At 43.2% G+C, this 26,564-nt stretch overlaps 3 protein-coding genes across 7 annotated transcripts in view; 2 read left to right on the top strand and 1 right to left on the bottom strand.

The window, feature by feature from the left end:
* LOC108163032 overlaps nt 1-8,437 on the top strand; it is a 30,032-nt gene extending 21,595 nt beyond the window's left edge. For 3 of the 4 annotated variants that reach the window (XM_017298077.2, XM_017298078.2, XM_017298079.2), the window contains 3 exons: nt 2,819-3,590; nt 5,561-6,107; nt 6,174-8,437. In XM_017298077.2, the coding sequence (XP_017153566.1) occupies nt 2,928-3,590; nt 5,561-6,107; nt 6,174-8,266 (3,303 nt within the window). In that variant the 5' untranslated portion in view covers nt 2,819-2,927 and the 3' untranslated portion in view covers nt 8,267-8,437. The remainder of the gene's footprint in view (nt 1-2,818; nt 3,591-5,560; nt 6,108-6,173) is intronic. The other variant, XM_017298080.2, reaches the window with a different exon arrangement.
* A 928-nt stretch (nt 8,438-9,365) lies between these two features.
* On the bottom strand, nt 9,366-10,865 carry LOC108163034 (caltractin). 2 transcript variants are annotated; one of them, XM_033392703.1, is made up of 2 exons: nt 10,464-10,865; nt 9,366-10,324 (listed from the first exon to the last, which is right to left on the bottom strand). In XM_033392703.1, the coding sequence occupies exon 2, from the start codon at nt 10,299-10,301 to the stop codon at nt 9,723-9,725; it is 579 nt and encodes a 192-aa protein (XP_033248594.1). In that variant the 5' UTR covers nt 10,302-10,324; nt 10,464-10,865; the 3' UTR covers nt 9,366-9,722. The 2 variants fall into 2 exon arrangements, with proteins under 2 accessions (XP_033248594.1, XP_017153570.1); XM_017298081.2 differs by having other exon boundaries at nt 9,366-10,315.
* Nucleotides 10,866-15,529: 4,664 nt separating this feature from the next.
* LOC108163884 (probable chitinase 10) lies at nt 15,530-26,416 on the top strand. Its single transcript, XM_017299399.2, has 8 exons — nt 15,530-15,622; nt 18,423-18,481; nt 18,549-22,358; nt 22,425-22,610; nt 22,666-22,945; nt 23,009-24,544; nt 24,609-24,789; nt 24,852-26,416. Exons 2-8 carry the CDS (start codon nt 18,449-18,451, stop codon nt 26,233-26,235), a joined length of 7,410 nt encoding a protein of 2,469 aa, XP_017154888.1. The 5' UTR covers nt 15,530-15,622; nt 18,423-18,448; the 3' UTR covers nt 26,236-26,416.
* Nucleotides 26,417-26,564: the final 148 nt, after the last annotated feature.

The raw sequence follows: 26,564 nt of genomic DNA, 5'->3' as shown, positions 1-26,564 counted from the left end.
GTTCAGCTGAAAAGCCTTTTTTTAAGGGTTTAATCATTTTTGTTTTGAATAAAATGTTGAAAGAATTTGTTGTTGTTGAAAGACTAAGTACTAAAACAATCAAAAATTATGTTTTTATATTTAAGCATGAATGGAAAAAGGCTCACAAGGGTCTTTATAACTTTGGGTAACTATAAAAACTCCGAAATTTTGGGTACATCATAACAAAGGATAACATTTTTTTTTTAACTAAATAATTTATTCAGATTCGTGTGGTGTTTGGTGTGTTTTGACCTTTACAAGACTCTAAATTACTCTTTTATCATCTGCTTATCATAAAATGCCATAGAATAAATAGGGAACGGTCCTATTTCATTTCCAAAACACTTTTATTAAAGGTTCTTGGTCATTTTTATATGTTTTGGCAATAAAAAAACATTCCAGTGGGCCTACAAGTTCTATAGTATCATAACTCTATCATAAACAGAACTATTTACATAGAGGAGACGCCTACTAAATATCATTTTCAAAATACATTTCTTGAACATTTTTTTATTATCAGAAAACTTCTCAGATACTCGAATGGAGGGAGTGTCTCAAATTATAAAATCGATTAATTACAACGGCAGAGAAGAACCTATATTATTTTCCTATAATAAAATGAATAAATTTCTAAAGAGAAAAGAGTTTTTCTAAGCACCTTATATGCATATTCTTAGGTTTTATCTATCCGATAATCTCTCAATTACTGGGAGAAGAGTTCTATATAGTTTTTTGAATCAGATAAACTATAAATTACCTGCAGAAGATTCTTATATTATTTACCTATAATAAAATAGATCAAATTTCTTATGGGGACAGTCCTATATCAATTATGTCTTATGTCAAAGCACATATTTGGATGATCACAAACTCTGTCTAGACATCAGATCCAATCCCTAATTGAGTGTAGTACGATGATATTCATAAGTCTCTCCAATGAATGCATCTATGAATTTCCCAACAAACTTTCCCAACAACAGAGTGAGAGAGAGAAAAGGAAAGAGTGCTGCTGCTGTTGTTATGGTTTTTCTACTTGTGGCATGATTATGGCTTTAACTTTTAACTTAATTTGGAAATGCCTTATGTGTGTTTTGGTTTGTGTTTGAATTGAAATTTTCTTTATGCGGATTGCACTGCTGCTGCATCATCATCATCAGCCATGAATGAGGAGGCTCTTTGTTGCTTTAATTAGTTTCAAGCACGCGCAGAAAACGCAGAGAAACAAATGAAAATCAAATGAAAACGGTAGGAAAAGCTAAAGCTAAATAGCTTTGACTTCGACTTCATTTTGTTGCTGCATTCATTTTTTTTCGTTGTTTTGCTGTTTGCGTTGGTTTTCCTTTTTAATTGCCATTTTTAACCATGTTTTTTTAGCCATTTTAAAGCATTTTTAACCACTTTACAGTCCATAAAGCAAGCAAAAAAGTTTCTGTTTTTTCTGTAGCGTAACGAGGTCGACAGAGTGGTCTGCTCCGCTGCCCCCAAGAGAACCCCCCCGCCCCATCTTACTCAAGTTGTAGGAGAAATCATATAATATATGAAATAATCCCTTTGAAATGTAGCTCTCTTTCGACGACTATTGAGCTATTGTTGTAAATTAATGTGGAAAAAAGGCGACAACAAAAGGGGGACACCACCATGCGCCCTCCACTCGCCCGAAGATAAGAGAAAAACCGAAAATGCAGCCTAAAAATCGATCGACGTATCGATGGCTGGCTGGCTCGTAAATTTAATTAGGGACCATAAAAAAAGCAAATCAAAAATTCAACGATGTGTGGAACCGAAGCTCCAAAACATACGTCAGAGCAATGGCAACACATAAGTCATATTGATGGCTCAATCTGTCAGCGGAAAATGTTCGTTTGTGTTTCTGTTTGTATTTATAATCGTTTAATGTCCAAATGGAAGGTTACAAGACGTGCAATGGGGCGACACTCAAGTGGGGAAATGTATTAGGAAGCCATAAAATATCAAATTTGTTAATGAATGATGTTTTGTTAGATATTATAGAATTTTTTCTATATATTTGGGGATCTAGGAAGGCAGGGCAGGGGATAAGTGCTTCTATTTGTCTATGAATTAGGTCGAAGAAGTCTCGCAGAATATTTAATGGTGTGAGGTAGTTGCCTTCTGGGGTTTGTTGACCCTTAACTTTATCTTTCTGACCTTTCTGTAGGTCAAACTAAGCTCAGAAAGAACCTTTTGGGGTCCCAATAGCCTAGTCCTGAATTTATCTCCTGAATATATTATAAATAAATCAATTTCCGGCTTAAATGCATGTATTCCATTGATTATATAATATTCTTGTTTTCTCTTCCTCTAATATACTTAGATATATCGTAATTCCCACTTTTCCCCTTGTTATATTCCATTAAATCCACTTTTTAGTGTCGAAATTCCCATCATAATCAAATCCCAAATAATCAAACATTGCCACAAGTAAAATTACAAAAGAAAAAAGAAATAAATAAAGAGAAATAAACATGAGTGAAAAATGTCTGTGACAACTTAATGGATTGCAAAATCGTTGATCGTCTAATCATTCGAGACATGATACTCGTACGATGCGGTTTAATTGTTGAAATGATTACGAATATGCAGACGAATGAATGTATCTGACAGGTTACGTGTGCATCTCACAGATTGAATGTGTAACTAGTTTCTACAAAAGAAATTGCTTGGGATTACGTGTAGGAATAATTGCAAGCCATTTGCATAATATTTTGTTTTATGATTATTTCCATCTTTCTCCGAACATCAAATAATATTTCATATCTTGTTTCTCTCTACGTTTCAGCGCTCTCTAAAAAACAAAAAGACATGGCCGTGAAGCAGTCACTGCCGCACGCCCAGTAGCAGGAACCAGCAGGAACCCCGACAGCCCACAGATCCTTGCCCCAATCAATATGTTTGGTTTGCTGAGCAGCTCCCAAATCTATGGACTACAACCCGCACCAGCCGCAGCAGATCATCAAGCGACAGCAGAACCCTCAAAGAGCAACAGTCTGCCCCATAAGAAGGGGGCCGCAGCTGCCACTCAGCATCGCAGATCCACCAGCAGCCTCAGCGACACTGGAGGCAAGTTCTTCTCGCACCTGAGCGGCAAATCGCCAAGCCAGTTCATCGAAAAGTTCATCAAAAGTGAACTCCTCAACGGCTACGACCATCTCAAGTGCCACCAGAGTGGTGGAAAGTCCGCCGCAGCAGCATCATCCCCAACGGAAAACTCCAGCAATACTCCCCTGTACTCAAATCTACAGACTTCTTCGGATTGGGGAGGCTTCAGCTGCCTCCAGGGGAGCTATCGGAGCCACGGCGACGGCGAGTTCTATGAGGCCGTACAGGTCAAGTCCTCTCCCACACAGCAACAGCCGCAGCCACAATCGTGTGGCACCAACGAACTGAATATGCGTTCCAAGGGTACGTCCCCATCCATCCTACTGCAGCACTACCAGAAGCTGCCGGAAGCCACTTTGGAGCCAACATTCAACACCCAAGCAGCTGGCCATACTCCAGCGTATAAGAAATTGGGTTTTGGTTCACGTTTGCAGAAGCAAAATGTCGAACAGGTGAGTGAAAGGAGAATTTATAGCTCAAAGAAGAGCTTAAGGTGTGTAAGATACTGATAACAGTTAGATAAAGGGTTTTCCTAGATAGTAGAACTCCATTTAGATCGTTATATTTTAGGTATAAGTGAAATAAGACCAGTAGGATCCTTAATGCAGACAAGTACATTAAATCACCTGTTTCTAGGGATTGATTTTGTATTTGACTTAATAGTATCGACAGATAGATGGAAAATGTATCCTTTCACTTAGGGGAACTTTGTACAGCGGAAAGTTTTCATCGTAAACCATCTAGAGTTACTCGTGAAATGTCTGTCCTTTCGCTTATGACAAGAAAATACTATCATTTGAAGATGATCTTAAGATCAAAATCTGCTTTTCAGAGACCAGAACCAGTAGAAAATGGTCTGTATTTCATCGCAACCCATCGTAATCCAGGAGAGCTCGTATCTTATGGTCCTCTGTTCATGTCATTCAAAACTAACGACTCCTTTCACTTATGGAAACTTTTAGCAGAGAGTTAACGTGAACGAAGGCTTTTTAATTTAGCTTAATTTAGTTCCAGGGGATGCCTAGATAATTCTTATACATACGAGTATCTCCATCTCTGTTAATCTTACAAAAATCTCAAAATTACCAGAGATCTGGCTTCCTATCTCCCCAGAGATTTTAAGTCAACATCAAACATTACGACACTTTCCCATAACCCAGAGACACTCTTTACACTTTTTGTGGCCTGATAAAGTGAATCTCTAAACAAATACCCATAGAAATGTGTCACCGCCACCACAGACACTTTTTGCCCTTGATTGCTTTCTAATGAGCGGGAAAGTGGCCCACTTTGAGTGATCGCCTTGGCCGTAATTACTTGACCGACATCCAAAAGATATTGCATCACCTTTTAACCCTTGGTTCTGTCTGTCTGTTGCATGTTCGCATAGCCCGGACACGTATCTGCCCATCTGCATCTGCATCTGCACGTACAGACGTGTGATACTCGTATTTGTTTGCGGCTGAAATATCATGCAGATAAAGACCTTCATCGGACATTGCTTCGGGGGGTCAGTGGAGTACAACAAAGAGCCCCAAAAAAACAACGCCATAAATAGTCCCCCCACCAACTAAAAGGCGTTGGAATAATATATGAGATATATGTAGATCTAAAAATATATAGCGCCGTGTTGGGGAAAATCATCCCCCAAGCGGATGATAAGATAGCAGGTGAAAGGTAGTGAAAGTTTATGGGCACCAAACGAACAGCAATTACTCTTTTGATAAAGGATTATAAGTGGTCTGTAACCTTAGGGGTGTTTTGAATGTTTGAAATATAGTTTTTAGAGAGTACTCGTACATCTATCATTATTCCAATGTTTTCTATCACGGAATGTTGGAAATGGCATTGATTCGCTGTACAAATGTTTCATAAGGGAAAGGCTACTTTTAATTCTGTTTCCATAATGAAAGTTTTCCTAATATCCTAGCATCGTTAACTACCTCTTAAGCCCCTGTTCCATTAGGAGACTATTCCACATCTCTTCTACAAGAGACTGTACAAGGTTCCCATAAGTGAAAGGGCACATTTTGTGCCCTGTAGGAACGTTCATCAACGATATCACCTCTCTCCAGAGTAGAGTATTCTCAAGTCTCATTCTACCCGTAAATGACATGCCCATTGCAGCTGATGGGCTCCCTGATGGGTAATCAAGGTAATCCCATTCCCAGAGCCCACAACCTGTGCGTCATTTGCATTACGAGTAGAGTCCAGAGATAAAATAAATGTAGCCATGGGGCTCTCTGGCTATCAATCAGCGTTAGACCCGCACGACACTTGTCATTGGGAGGGCTCCAGGCAAAGTTCATTGCTGGAAAATGGTGGGAAAATGGGGACATTTTCATATGTTAGGACACTTCAAGGTAGCCAAAGGAGGAGCCCCTATACATTCCCCAACTGAAATCTCTTTGTTCATCCACAGAACTCGGACAACTCGCAGACATCCTCCCGGAATGCACGCAGCAGTGGCAGTGGCAGCGAAGTGCAACGCTCCTCTTCGGGTTCCAGTTCCTCGGGTGCCGTTCCTCCAGCCACAGCAGTGGTGTCCTCTCCCGAAAGACTCCAACGGAGACGTCTCCTGCAGATGATCTCCAACTACGATCAGCAGAACAAGCAACTGCATCGAGAGCTGGCCAAGGAGAAGCGGCGTCGCACGGAGGAGCTAGCCTGCGTTGTTAAGTCCTTGATTTGTTTCGAATCGAAGCTGAAGAACGACATGAAGGCCGTGAACCAACGGCTGGTGGATAGGGATTCAGAGATCTGCCGTCTGATGCGACAGAATCGGGCCTTGAGGAAACGTCTGGAGGATCAGCAGCCGGATGAAGGCATAGCAGATCAGGACTCGGATGAGTGTCTGGTGCTGGAGGCTTTGCAATGCCAGAATTGCCGCAAGCAATTCTATGACATTGAAACGACAGCAAGCGGCACACAGACGTGCAGCAAAGAGTTGCAAGGCGTAGGCGGAAAGGGTGAGTCCCAGTCAGCAATTCCTTCTGGAAACCTCCCTCTTAGACTCGAATTTCCTTTCTCCACAGCAGAGCCCGGCTCTTCCAGCGATGACACCGTCTCATCGTCGTTCTACGGCGCCAGACGCAGCGTCCGGTATACCAGCAAGCGCACGGCGGGCACTTTCCGGGACTATATGCGCTCGCGGGCCATGCACATCGATGATGCCGCTTTGGAGCAGCAATCGGAGGAGAATACCAGCAGCATCTCGCGCGAGGACTCCCAGACGAGCTACGAACAGCTGCACAACTATTCGCGGGCCATGGAGCGCATGCACGGGGTGAAAGTCCCCTCGATGGAAGACGGGGAATACTCCGAGCAGAGCAGCCTGGAGCTGGAGCAGCAGCAGCAGCAGCAAAGGAGGCGGAACAGCTCTTCGAGTCGCAGCAGCAACAGTCGCAGCAGCAAGACAACGACTCCACAATTAATGGAGGAGGATGATGGCATCTTCTCGCCCACCCAGGACGACGAGGACTTTGACGAACTGGATCCCGAGCAGGAGCAGCAAATGATGTCCCGCGGGGCCCTGAAAATCGTACAGCGACGGTGTGCAGACTTCTCTGAGGCCTCGCCGAAGCAGATCTATGAAACGACCACCGATGATTGGTATGCCAGTGCCTCGGACCAAGAGGAGACAGCGTCCACAGCCAGAGTGTCGACCGTGAAGCAGCCCTACGGTCAAGGAGCCGTGAATCCCGTGCTGGAGTGCGTCAACCAGATCCTTCTGCAACAGTCCATGGAGGAGACGCTACGAGAGCCCACCCCCAAGTCCGCGATGGCTGGAGCTGCCTCGAATCTCCCCCGCAGGAGCTCTCTCAGCGGCAGGAGTGTTTCCAATGGCCGCAAACGGGTGCATTTTTCCACCAAGAACAGCATGGTGCATGTGCCACGCCACGACGACCACGAGGAGGAGCCAGAGCAGGAGGAGCAGGATCACCCGATGGCTGCCCCAATGATCTCACACTATCATCCCATGACCTCTGCCTACGAGAGCATCTACAGCAATGAGTACGAACCGATTGGCTCAGAGCGTGCCTCCAATCTGTATGTGGATATGGCGGCTGCAGCTGCCACAGGGGCAGGCGAGTCTGCGTGCTCCAGCAACTCCTCGAAGCATCCACAGCAGAAACTGCCACCCGCCCTGCCGCCCAAGCCTGCCAATCTTTTGAAATTCAAGAAATCCCTGCATCAACTCGAAGAAACCCTCGAAGATGAGGCGGCCCTCATCGAAGATGATTGTGCCACGGTCTCGGAACCGGACTACTGCTCCATTTCGGAGGTGGGCATGAGTGCCAGTGTGCGCGTGCAGATTGTGGCAGACATACACAAGGCCCCGGAATGCTCCACAACCCCTCCAGCGGTGGAGCCTCCAGCGATGGAGCCCGAGGTGGATTCCGATGACAATCAATCGCACAAGACTGAGGAAATCGAAGAGATTTTCGCCGATATACCAAAGCTACCCAACGTGGCGGCCATTATAGCGCCCAAGCAATCCGCCTCAGAGTATCTGATGATGACCCCGAAGAGGCAGGAGCTGCAGCTGCAGCTGCCGCAGCCCTCTCCCCTGCAATCACAATATAAACGAAAGCATGTGCCCAACATTCTGGCGGAGATCAACAAACGCATGAGTCTCCCGAGCTCTCCAACGACTCCGACGACTCCCAAGAGCCTCCACAACAGCACGCCCGTGTCCAAGTCCCTTCTCCAGTTGGCAGATGCCCCCAGCGATCTGCCTCTGCAGGCGGAATTCGATTGGTATAATCTCGATGCCGAGTACGATCGGAGTCAGGAGGTGACTTCGACTTCAAAGAGCCCCCAGACAGAGGGCATGCTGGAGGAGATTAGCGAGGACAATGAATGCCTGATCAATGCCGATGCGGATGAGTACAATCTGGATGAGGAGTATCAGCAGGAGGAGGACCAAGAGTTTCACCATCAAGAAGAAGACCTCCTAATGCAGCCGGAAATGGAGGAGGAGCCACAGCCCCATCTCTCGCCCGCCAAGGCCACGCAAATGAAGAAGAATCTGGCCAGTTTTGAAAAGTTCATCGAGGGCTCAGGACTCAGTACGAAGCCATTGCCCAGCAAACGTAAAATCTACTTCAATGCGCCCTTTGTCTAGACGAAAAAATAAAGAAATGGAAACGAATTTAAGTTTATTTTTGATGCAACACAGAAAGAGATAGAAAGAGAGAGAGAGAGAGAGTTTTGTTTAGTTCTTAAGTTTGGCAAAAAGTATTAAATGTTTTCCCCCCCAATAAAAATAGGCAACGAAATATTAATACAAAGAAAATTTAACAAGGACATATATTTTTTTTGTACTCCAACAACACCAAAAAACTATCCTTAGAGTCGAGTTGAGCAGAGACACGACTTGTTTATTGTTTATTGTTGTTTTTGGTTTCTGGGGAACGAGCCTGGGGGAGCGTCGAGCACTAATATGCCCTGTGATGCCCTACAATGTAATTGAGTTGTTTTTGCAATTCTCGGGGATAAGGAGTATTTTGTGTTTGTATCGTAAGGCATTTTTTTGTGGAGTATTGTGGAGACTAAAGCTCGGAGCAATGGGCGCAAGGACATGCCCATCGCTTCCATTTAACAGAAAAGAGTCTATACTATTTAAAACTCTTTTGTTCCTTGGATTTATAAAATATATTCTTCGTATTTTAATGGTAAATGGTTATCAAATCAATCTAAAGACAGTTTCGGTTTGGAATCGCTTTCAAATATAAATTTAAATGGAATCCCAACGTCACTTGAATGTGAATTGAATGCTAGATGGATCCTTTAGATAAATCTGACTTCTTAATTTTGCTTGAAGTCTATAGAATTGGAATGGAGAAATGATTCAGAAGTCTCTAACTCTGTTGAAACCTCTTTTAAGACTCTGCTTCGAAGAATCAATCGAGGATGAGGCGGCGCTGCTAGATGATTGTGCTTTCCAAAGGAATTCTAGTATTTGAATAGTAAATGTATCTATGATCAATTTGAAGACAACTTTCGAAACCTAATTCTAAGTGGAATTCCAACGTCACTGAAATTAACAGTAGATGGATCCTATTTTCCATATATATTTGAATGGAACATTGATTCAGAAGTCTCGAAACACTCTTTAAACCCCTTTTACTACCCCAAAAGGCTACAGCATTTCGATGTAACATGTAATTCAACAACATTTATTGCATTTCACATTGTTAATTCATCTTTAAATAACAATTAACTATTGTTTTTGGTGGTTTTGGTTTTATTCTAACGTTCTTGAGATTATTCTGTTTGTTTTCGTGCAAAAATACAGCCAGTGCGCGGAGGTTTTTCATAGTTTTAATCTTAGCTGCTAGTTGAATGTGTGGTTGTACATTGTCATTACATTCATAAACGTACGGGCGTCTGTCAGTGGGACACAAAACGGAACAGAGCTTGAACTTACATTTAAAGCAACCTCCAGAGGAGAGCGAGAAAGAGAGAGACATAGACAGACAAGAGGCAATGAATGGATTGATACATCAAAAGCTTAGCCACAGAAACTTAACATTTACTAAACGAAAAGTAATCTTAAATTTAACGAAAGATCCCTCTCTCTAATACAGACTGGTCTTCTTCATAATCCGTAGAAACTCCTCCTGATTGACCTCCCCATCGTTGTCCAGATCCGCCTCATCAATCATCTCGCGCAGTTCCTCGTCGGTGAGGGTCTCCCCCAACTCGCGGGCCACACGTTTCAGGTTCTTGAACGATATTTTTCCTGTTTCATCGTCATCGAACAGGCGAAAGGCCTTCAGTATTTCCTCTTTTGTATCCTTTTCGGCCATTTTCATGGTCATTAGATGCAAGAAATCATTGAAAGCAATCCTGCCACTCCCATCCTTATCGATTTCCGCAATCATTCGCTTAATTTCCTCTTTTTTCGGCTCGAAGCCCAGGGCCCTGATGGCCACCTTCAGTTCTTTGACTTCGATGTAGCCGGTGCATTCGTTGTCGAACAGATCGAAGGCCTCCTTAATGTCCGACTTTTGGGCATCGGATAGCTCGAATTTGGGGCCAGATTTCTTGCGTCCTTGCTGATTGCTCCGCTTGGTGGCGGCCGCCGTCGTCGTTGCAGCGGTGCCCACTGCCGTGGGGGGACTCACGATATTTGCCACAGCTGCCGTCGACTCCATTTCCGCAAGTGATTCTCGAATAAATAATGAAACCAAAGTTTTTATACAAGTTTTTAATGTACGGCAGGCATCACTCGTTTTGCGGTAATTTCATAGCTCACGCAAGCGAAAAGGAGGCCTAAAAGGAGGCGACCGACCGCGTCACGTCACCCTTACACTTACCTTGACTTTGACTGGGAGCTGGATATAATATCACACGTATCCTTGGACTTTGCGGCTGCTTGCGCGCGGCCAGTTACAGGAGGCAGAGGCGCCTACACCCACTTCTCACTCCCTCTTAACGTGCGGGTGGTGGCAGCAGGCTGTTTGGTTGCTATAAATAACCTCCACAGCAGCTGCAATTGCTATCTATCTTCTATTGTTGTTGTTTCCGGCTGCAGGTGTCCTTTGTTGTTGCTCCTGGCTACAATGCAAATTGTTTTCGTGCCGCTAATAGCAACAATCGGGCCAAATGCGTTCGTGTTGCTTTTCCGCACTTTTCACAGAAATTTTCCGTAGACCGACTTTTTGTTTACCAGCAAAAGGTTCACAGCAGTGTGACTGACACTCAGAAGTATACCGAAATATACCGATGAAAAGTCGAACTTAGCCTACTTAAACCCCAAGATTTATCATTTTCGTGGAGAGTATTTTAATACAATGGGTCGACAACGGGTTAATCGTTCTCTGTCCATAATCCGAAATCACATTTTTTTTTTATATTCTGTTTAATATGACTAGCTAGCTAAGACCCTGAGCTGTTAAAACGTAACATTTTGTGATTGATTGATACATTTTCTACAAGATTGTTTGATTTTGAATGCTTTCTTTAATTTGGTTGTGTCTAAAATAGGGTTTAAGAAAACAAGATAAGAGAACATGTTGCTGGTATATGAGGACTTGTTGCATGTCAACCGATGTATGGACATTTTTATACTCTATTACGGTTAGTCAATATAAAAATACTGTTTTCAAGCTGCTTTTAAACGTAGTAAATAATATTTATTCACAGATTGACAAGTTTTTGCATATTCTGCATATATATTTTGCGATCCCGATCTCGATACAGTACGTTTATGGTTCTCTCTGCGAGAAAGCCATTACATGCAATATTTCTCTTAAAACAATTTTCTGAGCGATGACAAACAGTTACTCAATTTTGTATATCCTTTTCCTTAGGGTAAGCGGAATTTTGTTCATTCCGTTGTTGCCGGACAATGTCACTCATTTTTCGATAAAAGTTGCTGGCAACAGAATGTTTCCATTGGTATAAAACGTAAGAAAACGTAAGTGGTATGGAATGCAACGTATGTAGGGACAAAACGACATTGCTGCGCTGTAAAATCCCACCACTAAGATGGGAGCAAAGATGCGCGCCAAATAGGAAGTGTTTGAAAGTGAATGAGTGACAAGGAGTAGTAGGCGTTAGGGCATTGTGTATTGGATTTTTATTACAGCGCGGGTTTTAGGAAATTAAACGGTTATTTGAATACAAAGTTCAAGGGTTTTTAATATATGTAATAAAATTAAACTTCTTAAACATTCAATTCTACTGTTTCTTGATTATTAATAATTAAAATTACTTATTTAAGAAAATAATGCATTGCAGAATAATATCCCCGGAATTTATAAGACACTCGAAAATTATCTGAAATTGTTGGAAATTTTGAAATATACGTGTAATAGTCACACATTACAGAAGTTTGGATACAAAATGTAGTTGCTCTAGCTCTTATAGTCTTTGAGCACTAGGCGCTCATAGGGACGGACGGACAGACAGACATGGCTCAATCGACTCGGCTATTGATGCTGATCAAGAATATAGATCCTTAATGGGGTCGGAAACGCTTCCTTCTGGACGTTACACAGATCTATTTTCACCACAAATCTAATATACCCCTATACTCATTTTGAGTACTATTATTTTTGATTTTTATTGAATATTTATTATTTTTTATTTTTATTGTATAATTATTATTCTTGATTTTTATTGAATAATTAATATTTTTGGATCAAAATAATTGTAAATTTATTGTTTTTGATTTTTATTGAATAATTATTATTATAATTATTATTCCTGATTTTTATTGTATAATTATTATTTTTGATTTTTATTGAAAAATTATTATTTTATTGAATAATTATTATTATAATTGTTATTCTTGATTTTTATTGAATAATTATTATTTTTGATTTTTATTGAATAACTATTATTATAATTGTTATTCTTGATTATTATTGTATAATTGTTATTCTTGATTTTTATTGAATAATTATTATTATAATTGTTATTCTTGATTTTGATTGAATAATTATTATTTTTGATTTTTATTGAATAACAATTATTATAATTGTTATTCTTGATTTTTATTGTATAATTATTATTCTTGATTTTTATTGAATAATTATTATTTTTGATTTTTATTGAATAACTATTATTATAATTGTTATTCTTGATTTTTATTGAATTATTATTATTTTTGATTTTTATTGAATAACTATTATTATAATTGTTATTCCTGATTTTTATTGAATAATTATTATTTTTTTTTTTTTTTATTGAATAATTATTATTATAATTATTATTCCTGATTTTTATTGTATAATTATTATTTTTGATTTTTATTGAATAATTATTATTATAATTGTTATTCTTGATTTTTATTGAATAATTATTATTTTTGATTTTTATTGAATAACTATTATTATAATTGTTATTCTTGATTTGTATTGTATAATTGTTATTCTTGATTTTATTGAATAATTATTATTTTTGATTTTTATTGAATAACTATTATTATAATTGTTATTCCTGATTTTTATTGAATAATTATTTTTTTTTTTTTTTTATTGAATAATTATTATTATAATTATTATTCCTGATTTTTATTGTATAATTATTATTTTTGATTTTTATTGAATAAGTATTATTATAATTGTTATTCTTGATTATTATTGTATAATTGTTATTCTTGATTTTTATTGAATAATTATTATTATAATTGTTATTCTTGATTTTTATTGAATAATTATTATTTTTGATTTTTATTGAATAACAATTATTATAATTGTTATTCTTGATTTTTATTGTATAATTGTTATTCTTGATTTTTATTGAATAATTATTATTTTTGATTTTTATTGAATAACTATTATTATAATTGTTATTCTTGATTTTTATTGTATAATTGTTATTCTTGATTTTTATTAAATAATTATTATATTTTATTTTTATTGAATAACTATTATTATAATTGTTATTCTTGATTATTATTGTATAATTGTTATTCTTGATTTTTATTGAATAATTATTATTATAATTGTTATTCTTGATTTTTATTGAATAATTGTTATTCTTGATTTTTATTGAATAATTATTATTTTTGATTTTTATTGAATAATTATTATTATAATTGTTATTCTTGATTTTTATTGTATAATTGTTATTCTTGATTTGTATTGTATAATTGTTATTCTTGATTTTTATTCAATAATTATTATTTTTGATTTTTATTGAATAATTATTATTATAATTGTTATTCTTGATTTTTATTGTATAATTGTTATTCTTGATTTTTATTGAATAATTATTATTTTTGATTTTTATTGAATAACTATAATTATAATTGTTATTCTTGATTTTTATTGTATAATTTTTATTCTTGATTTTTATTGTATAATTGTTATTCTTGATTTAAATTGTTTTCTTGATTCTGGCTATAATAATTATACGAAGATAGAAGATATAGTCATCCTCTACGATTCTGATTTCTGCTTTCTCGTATATCCGAAATTGTGGATGCCACAGACTTACGCCCTTTGTGCTTTGAAATATACAGTGGCGAGCACGTGTGGATACATGTTTATCACTTTTCATTTTAAGCGCCTGTAAAATCTTTAAAAATGAATCAATCCTTGTGATTTTTTTTTTTAAAGATTCATTAATTTATTGAGAATGAAAAAAGACAATAATTTCAATTCAAAGAGATCCTTTTCCTTAAGAGATTTTAATTTTTTCAAAAAAAGAGCATGTATCCACTTTTGCACGTTTCAAATTTTTTTACTTTAATAATTTTGTAAAAATATTTGTTCCAAAGGGCCTTAGCTTTTATCATATTCCGAATAAGTATTGGCATGCTCTCGACTAAATATAGTAGGTGCTGGCAAGGTATCATGCGCCACTCCGACCTCTCGCGCTCCCAAAGACTCACCCAATCCCTTTGGTGCAGACTCCTACTTGTAACAGTGACATATCACAGAAGTCCGGATATAGAATGTCGTTGCTCTAGCTCTTATAGTCTTTGAGCACTAGGCGCTCATAGGGACAGTCCTTCTGGACGTTACACACATCCACTTTTACCACAAATCTAATATACCCCAATACTCATTTTGAGTATCGGGTATAAAAACGAAAATAATACAAATAAAGTAAAGTTGTCTCCGTATCCATGCGTTTTTGTAAAATACTCTGTAATTCTATAGAACTCCTCGAATTCTTCCATGTAATTTGGAAAATGCGATCATTTCCTATACAGTTACAAGTGAATGCCCCCTGAAATCAAAACAAATTAAGGAACCTCCTATCAATACTCCCCAATTAAACGCCTCTTTTTAGCACTGCAGCATCCATTAATCATCCCACTGCAACTCCTGCCATCAAGAAAGCCGGCCAGACCCCTACCATTATGCAAATATTTCAAAGCATATTAATTAGGCCTCCTCGTAACAGCATCTCTTTCTGGAGAAATGGACCAGTTTCACGACTACGTGGGCGTTGACATCGGAAGCTCCTCCGTTTGCCGGCTGCCCGCGAATTTTGTTTTTATTTCAATATTCTCACATAAACAAGAAAAAAGGCCGCAAGAACAGGTAATCGGCTGTGATGCTGCTTTCTGTCTGCATAAATTATAAGGAATAAAGATAGTTCTTTGGTATACCCTAACCAATCGGCTTATAATATCCCTTTATTGCTCTGGAAAAATATATAATATTTTTTGCAATTTGTGGGTTACATTTTTATGGCAACTCTTCCTTATTTTTAGCACTTTTTAATCCCCAACTTTATGGATAGTCATAATCCCGTTTCAAAGAGCATACAGGCAACGCTTTGGGGCTAGACAAAGCTCAACCTTTCATCTTTCTTTTACAAAACTTTAGAACGTTCTTCTTGCTACGTTCGTTTTTTTTTTGCGTTAAATCGGGTATAAATAGGAGCCTCCTCAGGCCGTTTGCCAACAGTTTGATGGCGTCCGCGCATGCGTGAACGTTGAACGCGAATCGAAACGAGTGAAGGAATAAAGAAGTTTCGGATTACCCATTGGAATACCTTTTTACAGAACTGAGTGAGTGGGAGGAGTGTGGTGAAGTGTTGTGTGCGGGGTACACTTTCTTTCTAGAATTTGTGTCGCCAGTTATAAGAAAAAAAACAGTAAAATTAATGTACGAATGCATACAGTACAGTGGTGTGTCCAGTGGTTGATGGATTGAGTGAGTCGCGCGGCTGTACGTGAAGTGCATGGGGAATTTTAGTCGAAACAGAGCCCCAAAGAAGTTTATGTATTTTTAATAGTGCCACAAAAATACACGCGATTCTCCATGTATGTATATCGTATATAAACGAGTATATGTATATACTACTCGTTTCAGTGTAAATATATCCGAAAAGTCGCTGGATTCTCATTCTAGTTCAAATCTTCCACGCTGGCAAAAAATGTTTTCTACGACCAGAACAGAACACCTTTCACCCTACACTCCCACGAAGAAAGCTGCCAACCGAAAACCGGACGCACATTGCGCAATCCCATGGAGCATCCATGGAGGATCCAGGGAGAAGAGAGCAAGATCTCTGGATCTTGGTCTTGGCGTTCAATGAACCCCCAGAACCTGAACCACTCCGCTGCAGGCGCTTCCCAAGAGAAAGAGTTTTATCCCCAAAGAGTGTTAATCCCAAAAAACTTGTCCAACGTCTTTTTACACATATTTCTGCCCGCTGTCGTTGGTTACATTTCTTTATAATTACCATAAAATCGGCGATGTTACGTATCGTTTTTGGGGGACCACCACCACCGAAAAGAATAACATCCAAATACGAAAACCGGTTAAAATCGTTAAGCTCTTAACCCAATTCTTAGGCGATTTGCATATCAGTCGAAAGGAGAAAAGAAATTGGCAAAACAGAGCACCTTTCGGCCGTGGGGGAGTGGGAAAAAGGGAAAGGGGCTTGGCGCCCGACGACAGATAATAAATCAATGACCAGAAGGCAAACAAAAAGATAATTTAACGGAACAGGGCCATAGATGATTATGATTCCATGTTTTTTTAGGGCCAGTTAGTAGGAAAAGGCCGCAGGGTGACAGTTTCTAACATAATTAACCTTAAAAACAAAAAGCATAGTGAACATATGAGAGCTATAGTCGACTAGAAAGTGCCCTAATCAATATTATTCTTGGAATAAGAAATAATTAATAAATTAAAATCACTTGCATTCTTTTTTACACGAGATCCTCCGGTAAAACCGCTTTCAAATGAGTTTTTTATAAATTTTTATGTAATGTTAATTTCTTGCGATCACTTTTCCTTCTGGAATTGTTTGCCCTTGGTATTTCACTCGCAATTTCACTCATTTGTTTGTATAACACTCACTGTTTCACTCTTTTCTGAGTACTTCACTTCCTTTTCCTTCATATTATGCTCTCTTCGCTTTCCTCTAACAATGACAAATTTTAAGCGCATCGCACGTTCTGTGCACGCTCTACAATTCGCAAATTTTGTTTTTCACTTTTCTTCTCTCCTTTTGCCTTCTGTCCTTCTCTACCTTTAAGTGCATAGAAACCGCCTGAAAATGCCTCACCGCGTATGTGACTTGAACATGAGAGAGCGCCAACTAACGGATCTCCTGCTCTCAACTTTATTCCATGTGCGCACTCCAATAGAACAAATGTAACACAAATGTTTAAACATTTTGTTTTGCCAAGCACTGACAAGGAATGATGCCGCGATGGCAGGACTTGTACGACAGCATATTTAAACGTTTATTTTGCTAGTAACTGAGGTTATGTTCAAGCAGGCATTAGTTAAAGCAACAAAAAGCTACGTTCTAAACCGAGATTTGGTGTTATTTATTGTGATGCACACGCCGGGTGGTTTTTCGACATTTTTCCCACAAAAAATAAACTGAAATATCACTCCGAGACCGATTTAATTTTTGTCCTTAATTTTCCGGCGGCATTTGAGCTGCAGGCGCGCGCGTGACAAATGACTTCTAGCCGCTCTCTCGTCGCGCTCTCCACTCTTCCGTCGCTGCCTTCCCATTCCATTCGTATTGAATTCCAGCAAGGCCTGGAAAGAGATCAGTTATTCGCGTGCATATGGGAAAAATCTCCATGTTATTAGATTAACCCTTCGCTACCAGCTATTTTGGGGTAAAACCTACAAACAATTGAATTTAATCATCGCTGTTTAATATTCACATCTCCCGCAAAAGCAAAACCGCAGTGACCACAAGTAAATTTATAATCTTTCGGCACTTTCAATTGAATTAGCTTAATTGTTTGCACAATAAACAGAACAATATACTCGTACATATGAAATTAATGACCAATTTCGCCGGCATTAAAGATGTCACAGCACGAAAACCAGTCTACTTTCATGCGAATTTATAACCATTTGACAAGAGGTGGGAAAGTTAGCCTGTTTTTTTTTCTTCTATAAAAACAATGCTCAAGGTTCTACTAATTTGGGTACGTGCCAAGCCTATAGACAATTAATAAAATCAATTGACTTACAGAGTATACAAAAATAACAACAAAAGGCATTTCAATAAGTTCCGGGGGGCGCAAAACGTAACTTCCCAATTTACTTCCCAATTTGTCATCCAAGAACGTACGGCGAGACTTTACTTCATTTATATGTATCCCATGCCCCATCATGAGTCGTCGTGATATGAGAGGACACTGGGCGACGTGACAATGTAGGGTGTGCTTCATGCCTTTATAAATCATACACAGAAGAGTGCAGCAGGCATTTCACAAAAATTAAACATGAATATGTATGGGATATTCAGAAATACATGCATATAATTATTGTACTGCTTTGAATATAAAGGATTCTGGCTATTATATGATAAACTCCATATCTTTACAGCCTGTCTGTAAGGAGATTCCGAGAATATGCGTAGGCCTACTACGCTTTGCAGGCTGCTGGTGCGTATATCTCTCAACAAAATTCCCGACACCATAATCTAAGCCCATTCTCTCAACCTCCTTCTAGCTCCTCTGGCTCTGTGCCGTGTCCGCCAATGGTCACATACGCATCGAGGCCCCGGAAGTGCATGTGGCGCCCAGTTACAAACCGGCATTCGTTCGCTCTGCCGTAGAGAGCATGCCCCTGGAGGATGATGGCGGTGCCCTGAGTCGTTTCAGCGTGAGACCCTCATTTGGAGACACCTTTCTGCCGCTGCGCAGCGCCGTGGAGAGTGTCCCCACAGTGAATGAGAAGAATGTGGCACAACTAAGGGAATCCTCGCCGCTGCGTTCCTTTGTAAGGGACTCCGTTGAGGCGCCACCAAGTGACGAGGAAGAAGACTTTGAAGAACCCATCAATTTTGAAAGTTATGTGAGGGATATCGATGTGGGAGAGGAGCTCAAGCCGGAAAAGCTCACTCAATTGTTGGAACCAGATCCCTGGACGGTGTCGGATAAATACGCTGCTTTCATAGCTCCTGGGACCACAGATGACTATCATCCACAGCCGTATAGAGCGGGTTCTGCGCATCAGGAGCTTCTCAAGAGTGTAGATATTGAAGAGCATCTCCTGAAGACCGTGAACATTGAACAATTAGAGCATATTGATGAGCTCGATCCTTATAGGGAACCCCAGTACTATGGGGCGCTGGCACAGGCGAATCTAGAGGATCAGGAGCCCGCCTATGGGGCACTGGCGCACCTTAAGGCAGCCGAAAAGAAAAAGAACTACAGTGCGGCACCTAAGGTCCTGTGCTACATGTCCAATTGGGCCTTCTACCGCAAGGCTGATGGACAGTTTGCCCCCGAACAGATCGATCCAAGGCTGTGCTCCGCCATTATCTACTCCTTTGCCTCGCTGGATCCGGATCATTTGACCATACGAGAGTTTGATCCCTGGGTAGACATTGAGAATCAATATTACAAAAGGATTACATCTCTGGGAGTACCTGTGCTGATTGCCATGGGTGGATGGACCGACTCCAGTGGCGACAAGTACTCCCGTTTGGTGAGCGATGATATCAAGAGGAAGGTATTTGCCTCCAGTGTGACTGGGTTCCTGCAAAGACATGGCTTCAGTGGCCTCCATCTGGATTGGAATTATCCGAAATGCTGGCAGAGCGACTGTTCCAAGGGTCCGTCGAGCGATAAACCGAACCTCACGAAACTCCTAAGGGAATTGCGAACGGAGTTCCAGCGCGTGAATCCCAAACTCCAGCTGGGAGTGGCCATATCTGGCTACAAGGAGATCATCACAGAGGCCTACGAGCTGTCCGCGCTCTCGGACATTGTGGACTACATGACGGTGATGACATACGACTATCACGGCGCCTGGGAGCGACAGACGGGACATGTGAGCCCGCTCTATGGCCAGAGTACGGATAAATATCCGCAATACAACACGGACTACACCATGCAATTGCTAGTAAAGTTGGGCGCCCGCCGAGAGAAGCTCATACTCAGCATTCCCTTCTATGGCCAGAGTTTTACCCTCGGAAAAGCTCAACAAAAGTTGGTGGGCGAAGGCGTGGCAGCCACAGGACCCGGCGAGGCAGGAGAGCTGACCAAACAGCCGGGCATGCTGGCCTACTATGAGATTTGTCAGCGCATTCGCAAGTCCAAGTGGCAGACAGGCAGGGATTCCAATAGAAGATCCGGCCCCTATGCCATGATGAAGGACCAGTGGGTGGGCTATGAAGATACCGCCAGTGTGGAGGCCAAGGCCCGATATGCGGCCAACAATGACTTTGCTGGAGTGGCCGCCTGGACGGTGGACTTGGATGACTTCCAGAATCGTTGCTGCAGTGAATCGTATCCTCTATTGAAGGCCATCAATCGGGCATTGGGGCGTCTGAATACAGAGCCACCAACGCGCTCGAACTGCGAACGTCCACCGGCAGTGGTGACGCCTGTGCCGCCCCAAATGACGACCATAAGCAGCGATGGATCTGCGGGTTCAGGGCAGAATCATCAGCATACGACGGCTTGGCCAAGCTGGGAGGCAAGCAGCACCACACCCAAACCAACCACAACTTCCACCAGAGCCCCTACAACCACGACCAAGCGACCCAAGAGCACCACAGCCAGCATTACCACTTCCTGGTGGAGCTCTACGACGACAAGGCGTCCCAGTAAGCCCACACGAACCACAGCCAGACCAGCCCACACCACAATACCCGCTGCTGCTGTCATTTATCCCGTGGTTCAGCCTTCGAACTGTGCTGCAGGTGAGTTCTATGCGGATTCGAAGAACTGCAATGCCTACTACCACTGCATCATTGCGGGGGAGCTCCGGCAGCAATTCTGTCCCGGTGGCCTGCATTGGAACAACGATGCCAAGGGCTGTGATTGGCCAGCCTCCGCTCAGTGTTCGGTGAAGCGAGAGACAAGTACGGCAAGGCCTCCGGTTCCGCAGCCTTCCACAGCGAGACCTCAGGCTCCTTCCACTTCAAAGAAACCCAGAAAGACCACTGCCAAGCCCAGTCGGAAACCCACAAAGCCCTCGCAGCAGCAAGCGGCAGTGGGAGGAAGCACCACCAGGAGACCCTCTGCTGGCACTGGAAGCACCTCTAAACGACCCTCAGCCGTGGCTGGAAGCACCACCAAGAAACCCCATCGCACCACAAGGCGCCCACGCCCACCCATGTCTGCCCGCTGCAACGAGGGGGAGTACTACACGCACAAGAACTGTGGCAAGTACTACATCTGCATCAATGGTGCTCTGGTGCCCAGCGAATGCGGTGGGGATCTCCACTGGGATGGCATACGGAAGATCTGCGATTGGCCGCAGAATGTGCAGTGTGTGACGAGCAAAAAGTATCTAAGAATCACACAATCCACGCGGAACAGCGAGGAGGATCCCTGCAATGGGGAGGAGAGAGTCCCATATCCGGGAGATTGCTCCAAGTACCTGTTTTGCTTGTGGAATCGTCTGCAGGCGGCCGATTGTCCACCAGGATTGCACTACAATGAAGCGCTTCGGAACTGCGATTGGCCAGCAGCTGCAAAATGTAATCAAAGTGGAGGAAGTAGTGGATCTAGCGGAGGATCAGGCACCAAACCGAAGCCTCCAGCAGCAGCCAAGCCTGCGCCTACAACAAAGAAGCCCACAACCACGCCACGACCCACATATCCCACGGAGAAGCCTCTGCTGGAGCCCCTGGATGGCTACTACAAGGTCGTTTGCTATTTCACGAACTGGGCCTGGTACCGCAAGGGCTTGGGTCGCTATACACCCGACGATATCAACACGGATCTGTGCACCCATGTGGTCTATGGTTTTGCAGTGCTGGACTACTCCGAGCTGACGCTGCGCACCCATGACTCCTGGGCGGACATTGACAATAACTTCTATACGCGTGTCAGTGGACTCAAGAGCAAGGGCATCAAGGTGAGCCTCGCTTTGGGAGGATGGAACGATTCCCAGGGCGATAAATACAGTCGCTTGGTGAGGAGTCCCTCGGCCCGTGCGAGATTCATACGTCATGCTCTCGAGTTCATTGAAAAGTATGGCTTTGAGGGCTTGGATCTGGATTGGGAGTACCCTGTGTGCTGGCAGACGGAATGCAACAAGGGATTCGCCGAAGAAAAGGAAGGATTCACCGCCTGGGTGCGGGAGCTCTCGGAAGCATTCAAGCCCCGGGGATTGCTGCTTTCCACAGCCGTGTCTCCCAGCAAAAAGATCATCGATGCGGGCTATGATGTGCCAGAACTCTCGCGCTACTTTGATTGGATTGCTGTCATGACATACGACTTCCATGGACAGTGGGACAAGAAGACAGGACATGTGGCACCACTGTATCATCATCCAGATGATGATTTTGATTATTTCAATGCGGTTGGTATTACAGAAGGAATATTTCTCTGGCTTTTGCTACGATTCTTATCCTTTGTTTTTTTGTAGAACTATTCCCTGAACTACTGGATTGAAAAGGGAGCTCCGTCTCGTAAAATTGTGATGGGCATGCCTCTCTATGGACAATCCTTTACTCTGGAGAATGCCAACAATAATGGTCTGAATGCCAAGGCCCCAGGACCCGGTCAGGCGGGAGAATTCACCAAAGCTGCAGGATTTTTGGCCTACTACGAGGTGGATCTTGGAATACCTTAAACATGAAACAAACTTAACCCCTTTTCCCTTTTAGATTTGCGATCGTGTGAAGCACCAGGGCTGGGAGGTTATCCAGGACGAACGTGGCCGCATGGGTCCTTATGCGCGCAAGGGCACCCAATGGGTGTCCTATGACGATCCGGAGATGATTCGAAAGAAGTCCCAGCTGGTTAGAGCTTTGGATTTGGGTGGCGGCATGGTGTGGGCCCTCGATTTGGATGATTTCCGTAATCGTTGCGGTGATGGCGTGCATCCTTTGCTAAGGGAAATCCATGATGTCCTTAAGGATCCACCCAGTGGCTATGAACCAGCGCGTGAGTTTTGGCTTGAAAGTGATTTAGTTTTTGTTTTAGAATGCTTATAATTCTTCCTTTTAGCTGGCTTAAACCCTGTGGAGCCAGAATCTGTGGAAGAGCAGGCCATTTCGGGGGAGGGAGGTACAGCTTCTGTGGAGAATGAGACAGAAGGAGGAGTCTCACAGGAAGTAGCAGGAGAAGAAGCCTCTCAGGAAGCAGCAGCGGGAGGAGAAACATCTCAGGAAGCAGCGGGAGGACAAGCCTCAGGAGAGGCCCCAGGAGAAGATGAAAACGAAGGCGAAGCCGTGGAAGTGGAGGCTGCAGAGCCAGACCACAGTTCCTCCCAGGAATCTAGCAACGAGGCAGGTGGCTCCTCAGAGTCCTCTCAAGAAAACGAAGTCGATCCCAACGAAGACATCGAAGAGGGTGACTTTGAAATGGAAGCCCAAACCTCAGGGGACTTTAAGGTCGTCTGTTACTTCACCAATTGGGCCTGGTACCGTCAAGGCGGTGGCAAGTTCCTGCCCGAAGACATCGATGCGGATCTTTGCACTCACATTGTCTATGGATTTGCTGTCCTAAATCGGGACAAACTGACAATACAGCCGCACGATTCGTGGGCCGATCTGGACAACAAGTTCTACGAACGTGTCGTGGCTTACAGGAAGAAGGGCGTCAAGGTCACGGTGGCCATTGGCGGATGGAACGATTCCGCGGGCGATAAGTATGCGCGTCTGGTAAGGAGTGCCCAGGCCAGGGCGCGATTCATCCGTCATGTGATGGACTTCATCGAACAATACGGCTTTGATGGCCTGGATCTGGATTGGGAGTATCCCGTGTGCTGGCAGGTGGACTGCAAGAAGGGCACGGCCGATGAGAAGCAGGGATTCACTGATTTGGTACGAGAATTATCCCTGGCCTTTAAGCCCAAGGGTCTGCTGCTCTCGTCCGCTGTGTCGCCCAATAAGAAGGTCATCGATGCGGGCTATGATGTGCCCGAGCTGTCGCGCTACTTTGATTGGATCGCTGTGATGGCCTACGACTACCATGGACAGTGGGACAAGCAAACAGGACATGTGGCACCCATGTACGAGCATCCCGATGGTACCGCCACCTTCAATGCCAACTTCTCCATCAACTATTGGCTAGAGAGTGGCGCCGATCGAAAGAAACTGATTATGGGCATGCCCATGTACGGCCAGTCCTTCTCGTTGGCCCAGTCGAGCGATCATCAGTTGAATGCTCCCACCTATGGCGGGGGAGAGGCAGGAGAGGCCACCAGAGCACGCGGATTCCTCGCTTACTACGAGATCTGTTCGTACATCCGCCAGCGGGGCTGGAATGTGGTCAGAGATGCAAGAGGCAGGATGGGTCCCTTTGCTTACTTAAGAGATCAATGGGTGTCCTTTGACGATGCTCCGATGATTCGCCACAAGAGCGAGTATGTGAAGGCCATGGGCTTGGGTGGGGCCATGATTTGGGCCCTAGATTTAGATGATTTCAAAAACGACTGCGGCTGTGAATCGTATCCTCTTCTGAAGACCATTAATCGTGTGCTGCGTGGCTATGGTGGACCGCATCCCAAGTGTTTGCTGGAAAAGAGTGAGAAAACTATGAGTAAGTCGGGGAAAATAGCCAATATCTATCGATTTTTAATGTATTCTGGTTGTAACTCTTTCAGTTTCTGGCGATAAAGAGTCCCCCAAGCCCACCATCAACACGAGTGCTGCTCCTCTGATAGAAACCTCAGGAGAACCCTCTTCTGGCCAGGCTATCGACTGCAAGGGAAGAAATTATATGGCCCATGAGAGGGATTGCAACAAGTATTACATTTGCCAATACGGAGAGCTTTTAGAACAGCGGTAGGCCATTCAGAATTATATCCCTATATCCCCTATATTCATTCGATTTATTTCCTTTATAGCTGCCCAGCGGGTCTCCATTGGAATGAAAACTACTGCGATTGGCCCAACAATGCCAAATGCTCCGTTCGTGCGGATCAGACCACTCAAGCACCGGCCGTGCATCGACCCAAACCCAGCAGCACCACAGTCTCCCCTGCAGCTGCTGCCACGAAACCCACAAAGAAACCGTTTACCCCACCCAACAAAAAGCCCATCACGAGGCCCAAGCCAACGCCAGCACCTCCACTGGGCAATGGGGAGGACTACAAGGTCGTCTGCTACTTCACCAATTGGGCGTGGTATCGTCCTGGACAGGGCAAGTACGTGCCCGAGGATATCGATGCCAATTTGTGCACCCACATTGTCTATGGCTTTGCGGTGCTGAATAGCAATTCCCTGACGATCAAGACCCACGATTCGTGGGCGGATATCGACAATAGGTTCTACGAGCGAGTGGTAGAATACAAGCAGAAGGGTCTCCGTGTGACAGTGGCCATTGGTGGATGGAACGACTCCTTGGGCAGCAAATATGCCCGTTTGGTGCTCGATCCTCAGGCTAGGGCACGCTTCATCGAGAGTGTCCTCAACTTTGTGGAAAAGTATGGCTTTGAGGGCTTGGATCTGGATTGGGAGTACCCCGTGTGCTGGCAGGTGGATTGCGCCAAGGGATCACCTGCCGAGAAACAGGGATTTGCGGCTTTGGTGAGGGAGCTCTCGGATGCCTTCCGGCCCAGGGGTTTGCTCTTATCTGCCGCTGTTTCGCCCAGTAAAATGGTAATCGATGCGGGCTATGATGTGCCCCAGCTCTCGCGCTACTTTGATTGGATTGCCGTGATGACCTACGACTTCCATGGTCACTGGGACAAGCAGACAGGACATGTGGCGCCTCTATACTATGTGGAGGGCGATGCCAATCCCTACTTTAATGGAAACTTTAGCATTCACTACTGGTTGGATCAGGGCACTCCCGCGAGCAAGCTGATCATGGGCATGCCCCTGTATGGACAATCCTTTTCCCTCACCGATCAAAAGCATCGCTCGTTGAACGATAAGACTGCAGGACCCGGACAAGCGGGCACCTACACACGTGCCGGAGGATTCCTGGCCTACTACGAGATCTGCGAGAAGGTCAGCAACGGCGGCTGGACTGTGGTCAGGGATGACGAAGGTCGCATCGGTCCGTATGCCTACAGTGGCAATCAATGGGTCTCCTACGACGATGTGGCGGACATTCGACGCAAAGCGCAGTTTGTCCGGAGTCTGAAACTTGGCGGCGGCATGGTCTGGGCCCTGGATCTGGACGACTTCCACGGTCGTTGCGGCTGTGGCAAGCATCCGCTCCTGCGCACCCTCAACCAGGAGCTACGTGGCATACCCGGACAGCGGGCCAACGATTGCACATAATAATACGTTTTGGAATATTACTAAGTGATCACATATCGTACGCTACGACGCCTACAAACCTAAATACCCAAAACCCATTGCTGCTGACTGGGCTCGCAATCTACTGTCAAGATTTTTGCCATTTAGTTGTATAAGCACGAATCCAATCCCCCCTATAAACTGATACTTTATTCTAAACAAATATTCGCATTCATTATTTCGATTATTATCTAAGGCATAAAGGGGTTTTCTGGATTTTTTGGGAATACACAGCTACAGAAAGATAAAGAATGTAATTTCTAAAGAAGCACACACAGCTATCGCTATATTTTTGAAGCACCCCACCCAAA

The sequence above is a fragment of the Drosophila miranda genome, chromosome 4 (genome assembly GCF_003369915.1).
Source record: "Drosophila miranda strain MSH22 chromosome 4, D.miranda_PacBio2.1, whole genome shotgun sequence".
Classification (NCBI taxonomy): domain Eukaryota; kingdom Metazoa; phylum Arthropoda; class Insecta; order Diptera; family Drosophilidae; genus Drosophila; species Drosophila miranda.
Note: the sequence above shows the minus strand (reverse complement) of the source record. Positions and strands in the feature narration are given on the sequence as shown.

Bases quoted from the DNA above. Each gene is read 5' to 3' on its own strand.
- LOC108163034 (XM_033392703.1), bottom strand. From the start codon at position 10,301: ATGGAGTCGACGGCAGCTGTGGCAAATATCGTGAGTCCCCCCACGGCA.
- LOC108163884 (XM_017299399.2), top strand. From the start codon at position 18,449: ATGCGTAGGCCTACTACGCTTTGCAGGCTGCTG. The intron at 24,545-24,608 runs GTAAGTCGGGGA...TAACTCTTTCAG, and splicing joins AAAGAGTGAGAAAACTATGA to TTTCTGGCGATAAAGAGTCC. The intron at 24,790-24,851 runs GTAGGCCATTCA...TTTCCTTTATAG, and splicing joins GGAGAGCTTTTAGAACAGCG to CTGCCCAGCGGGTCTCCATT.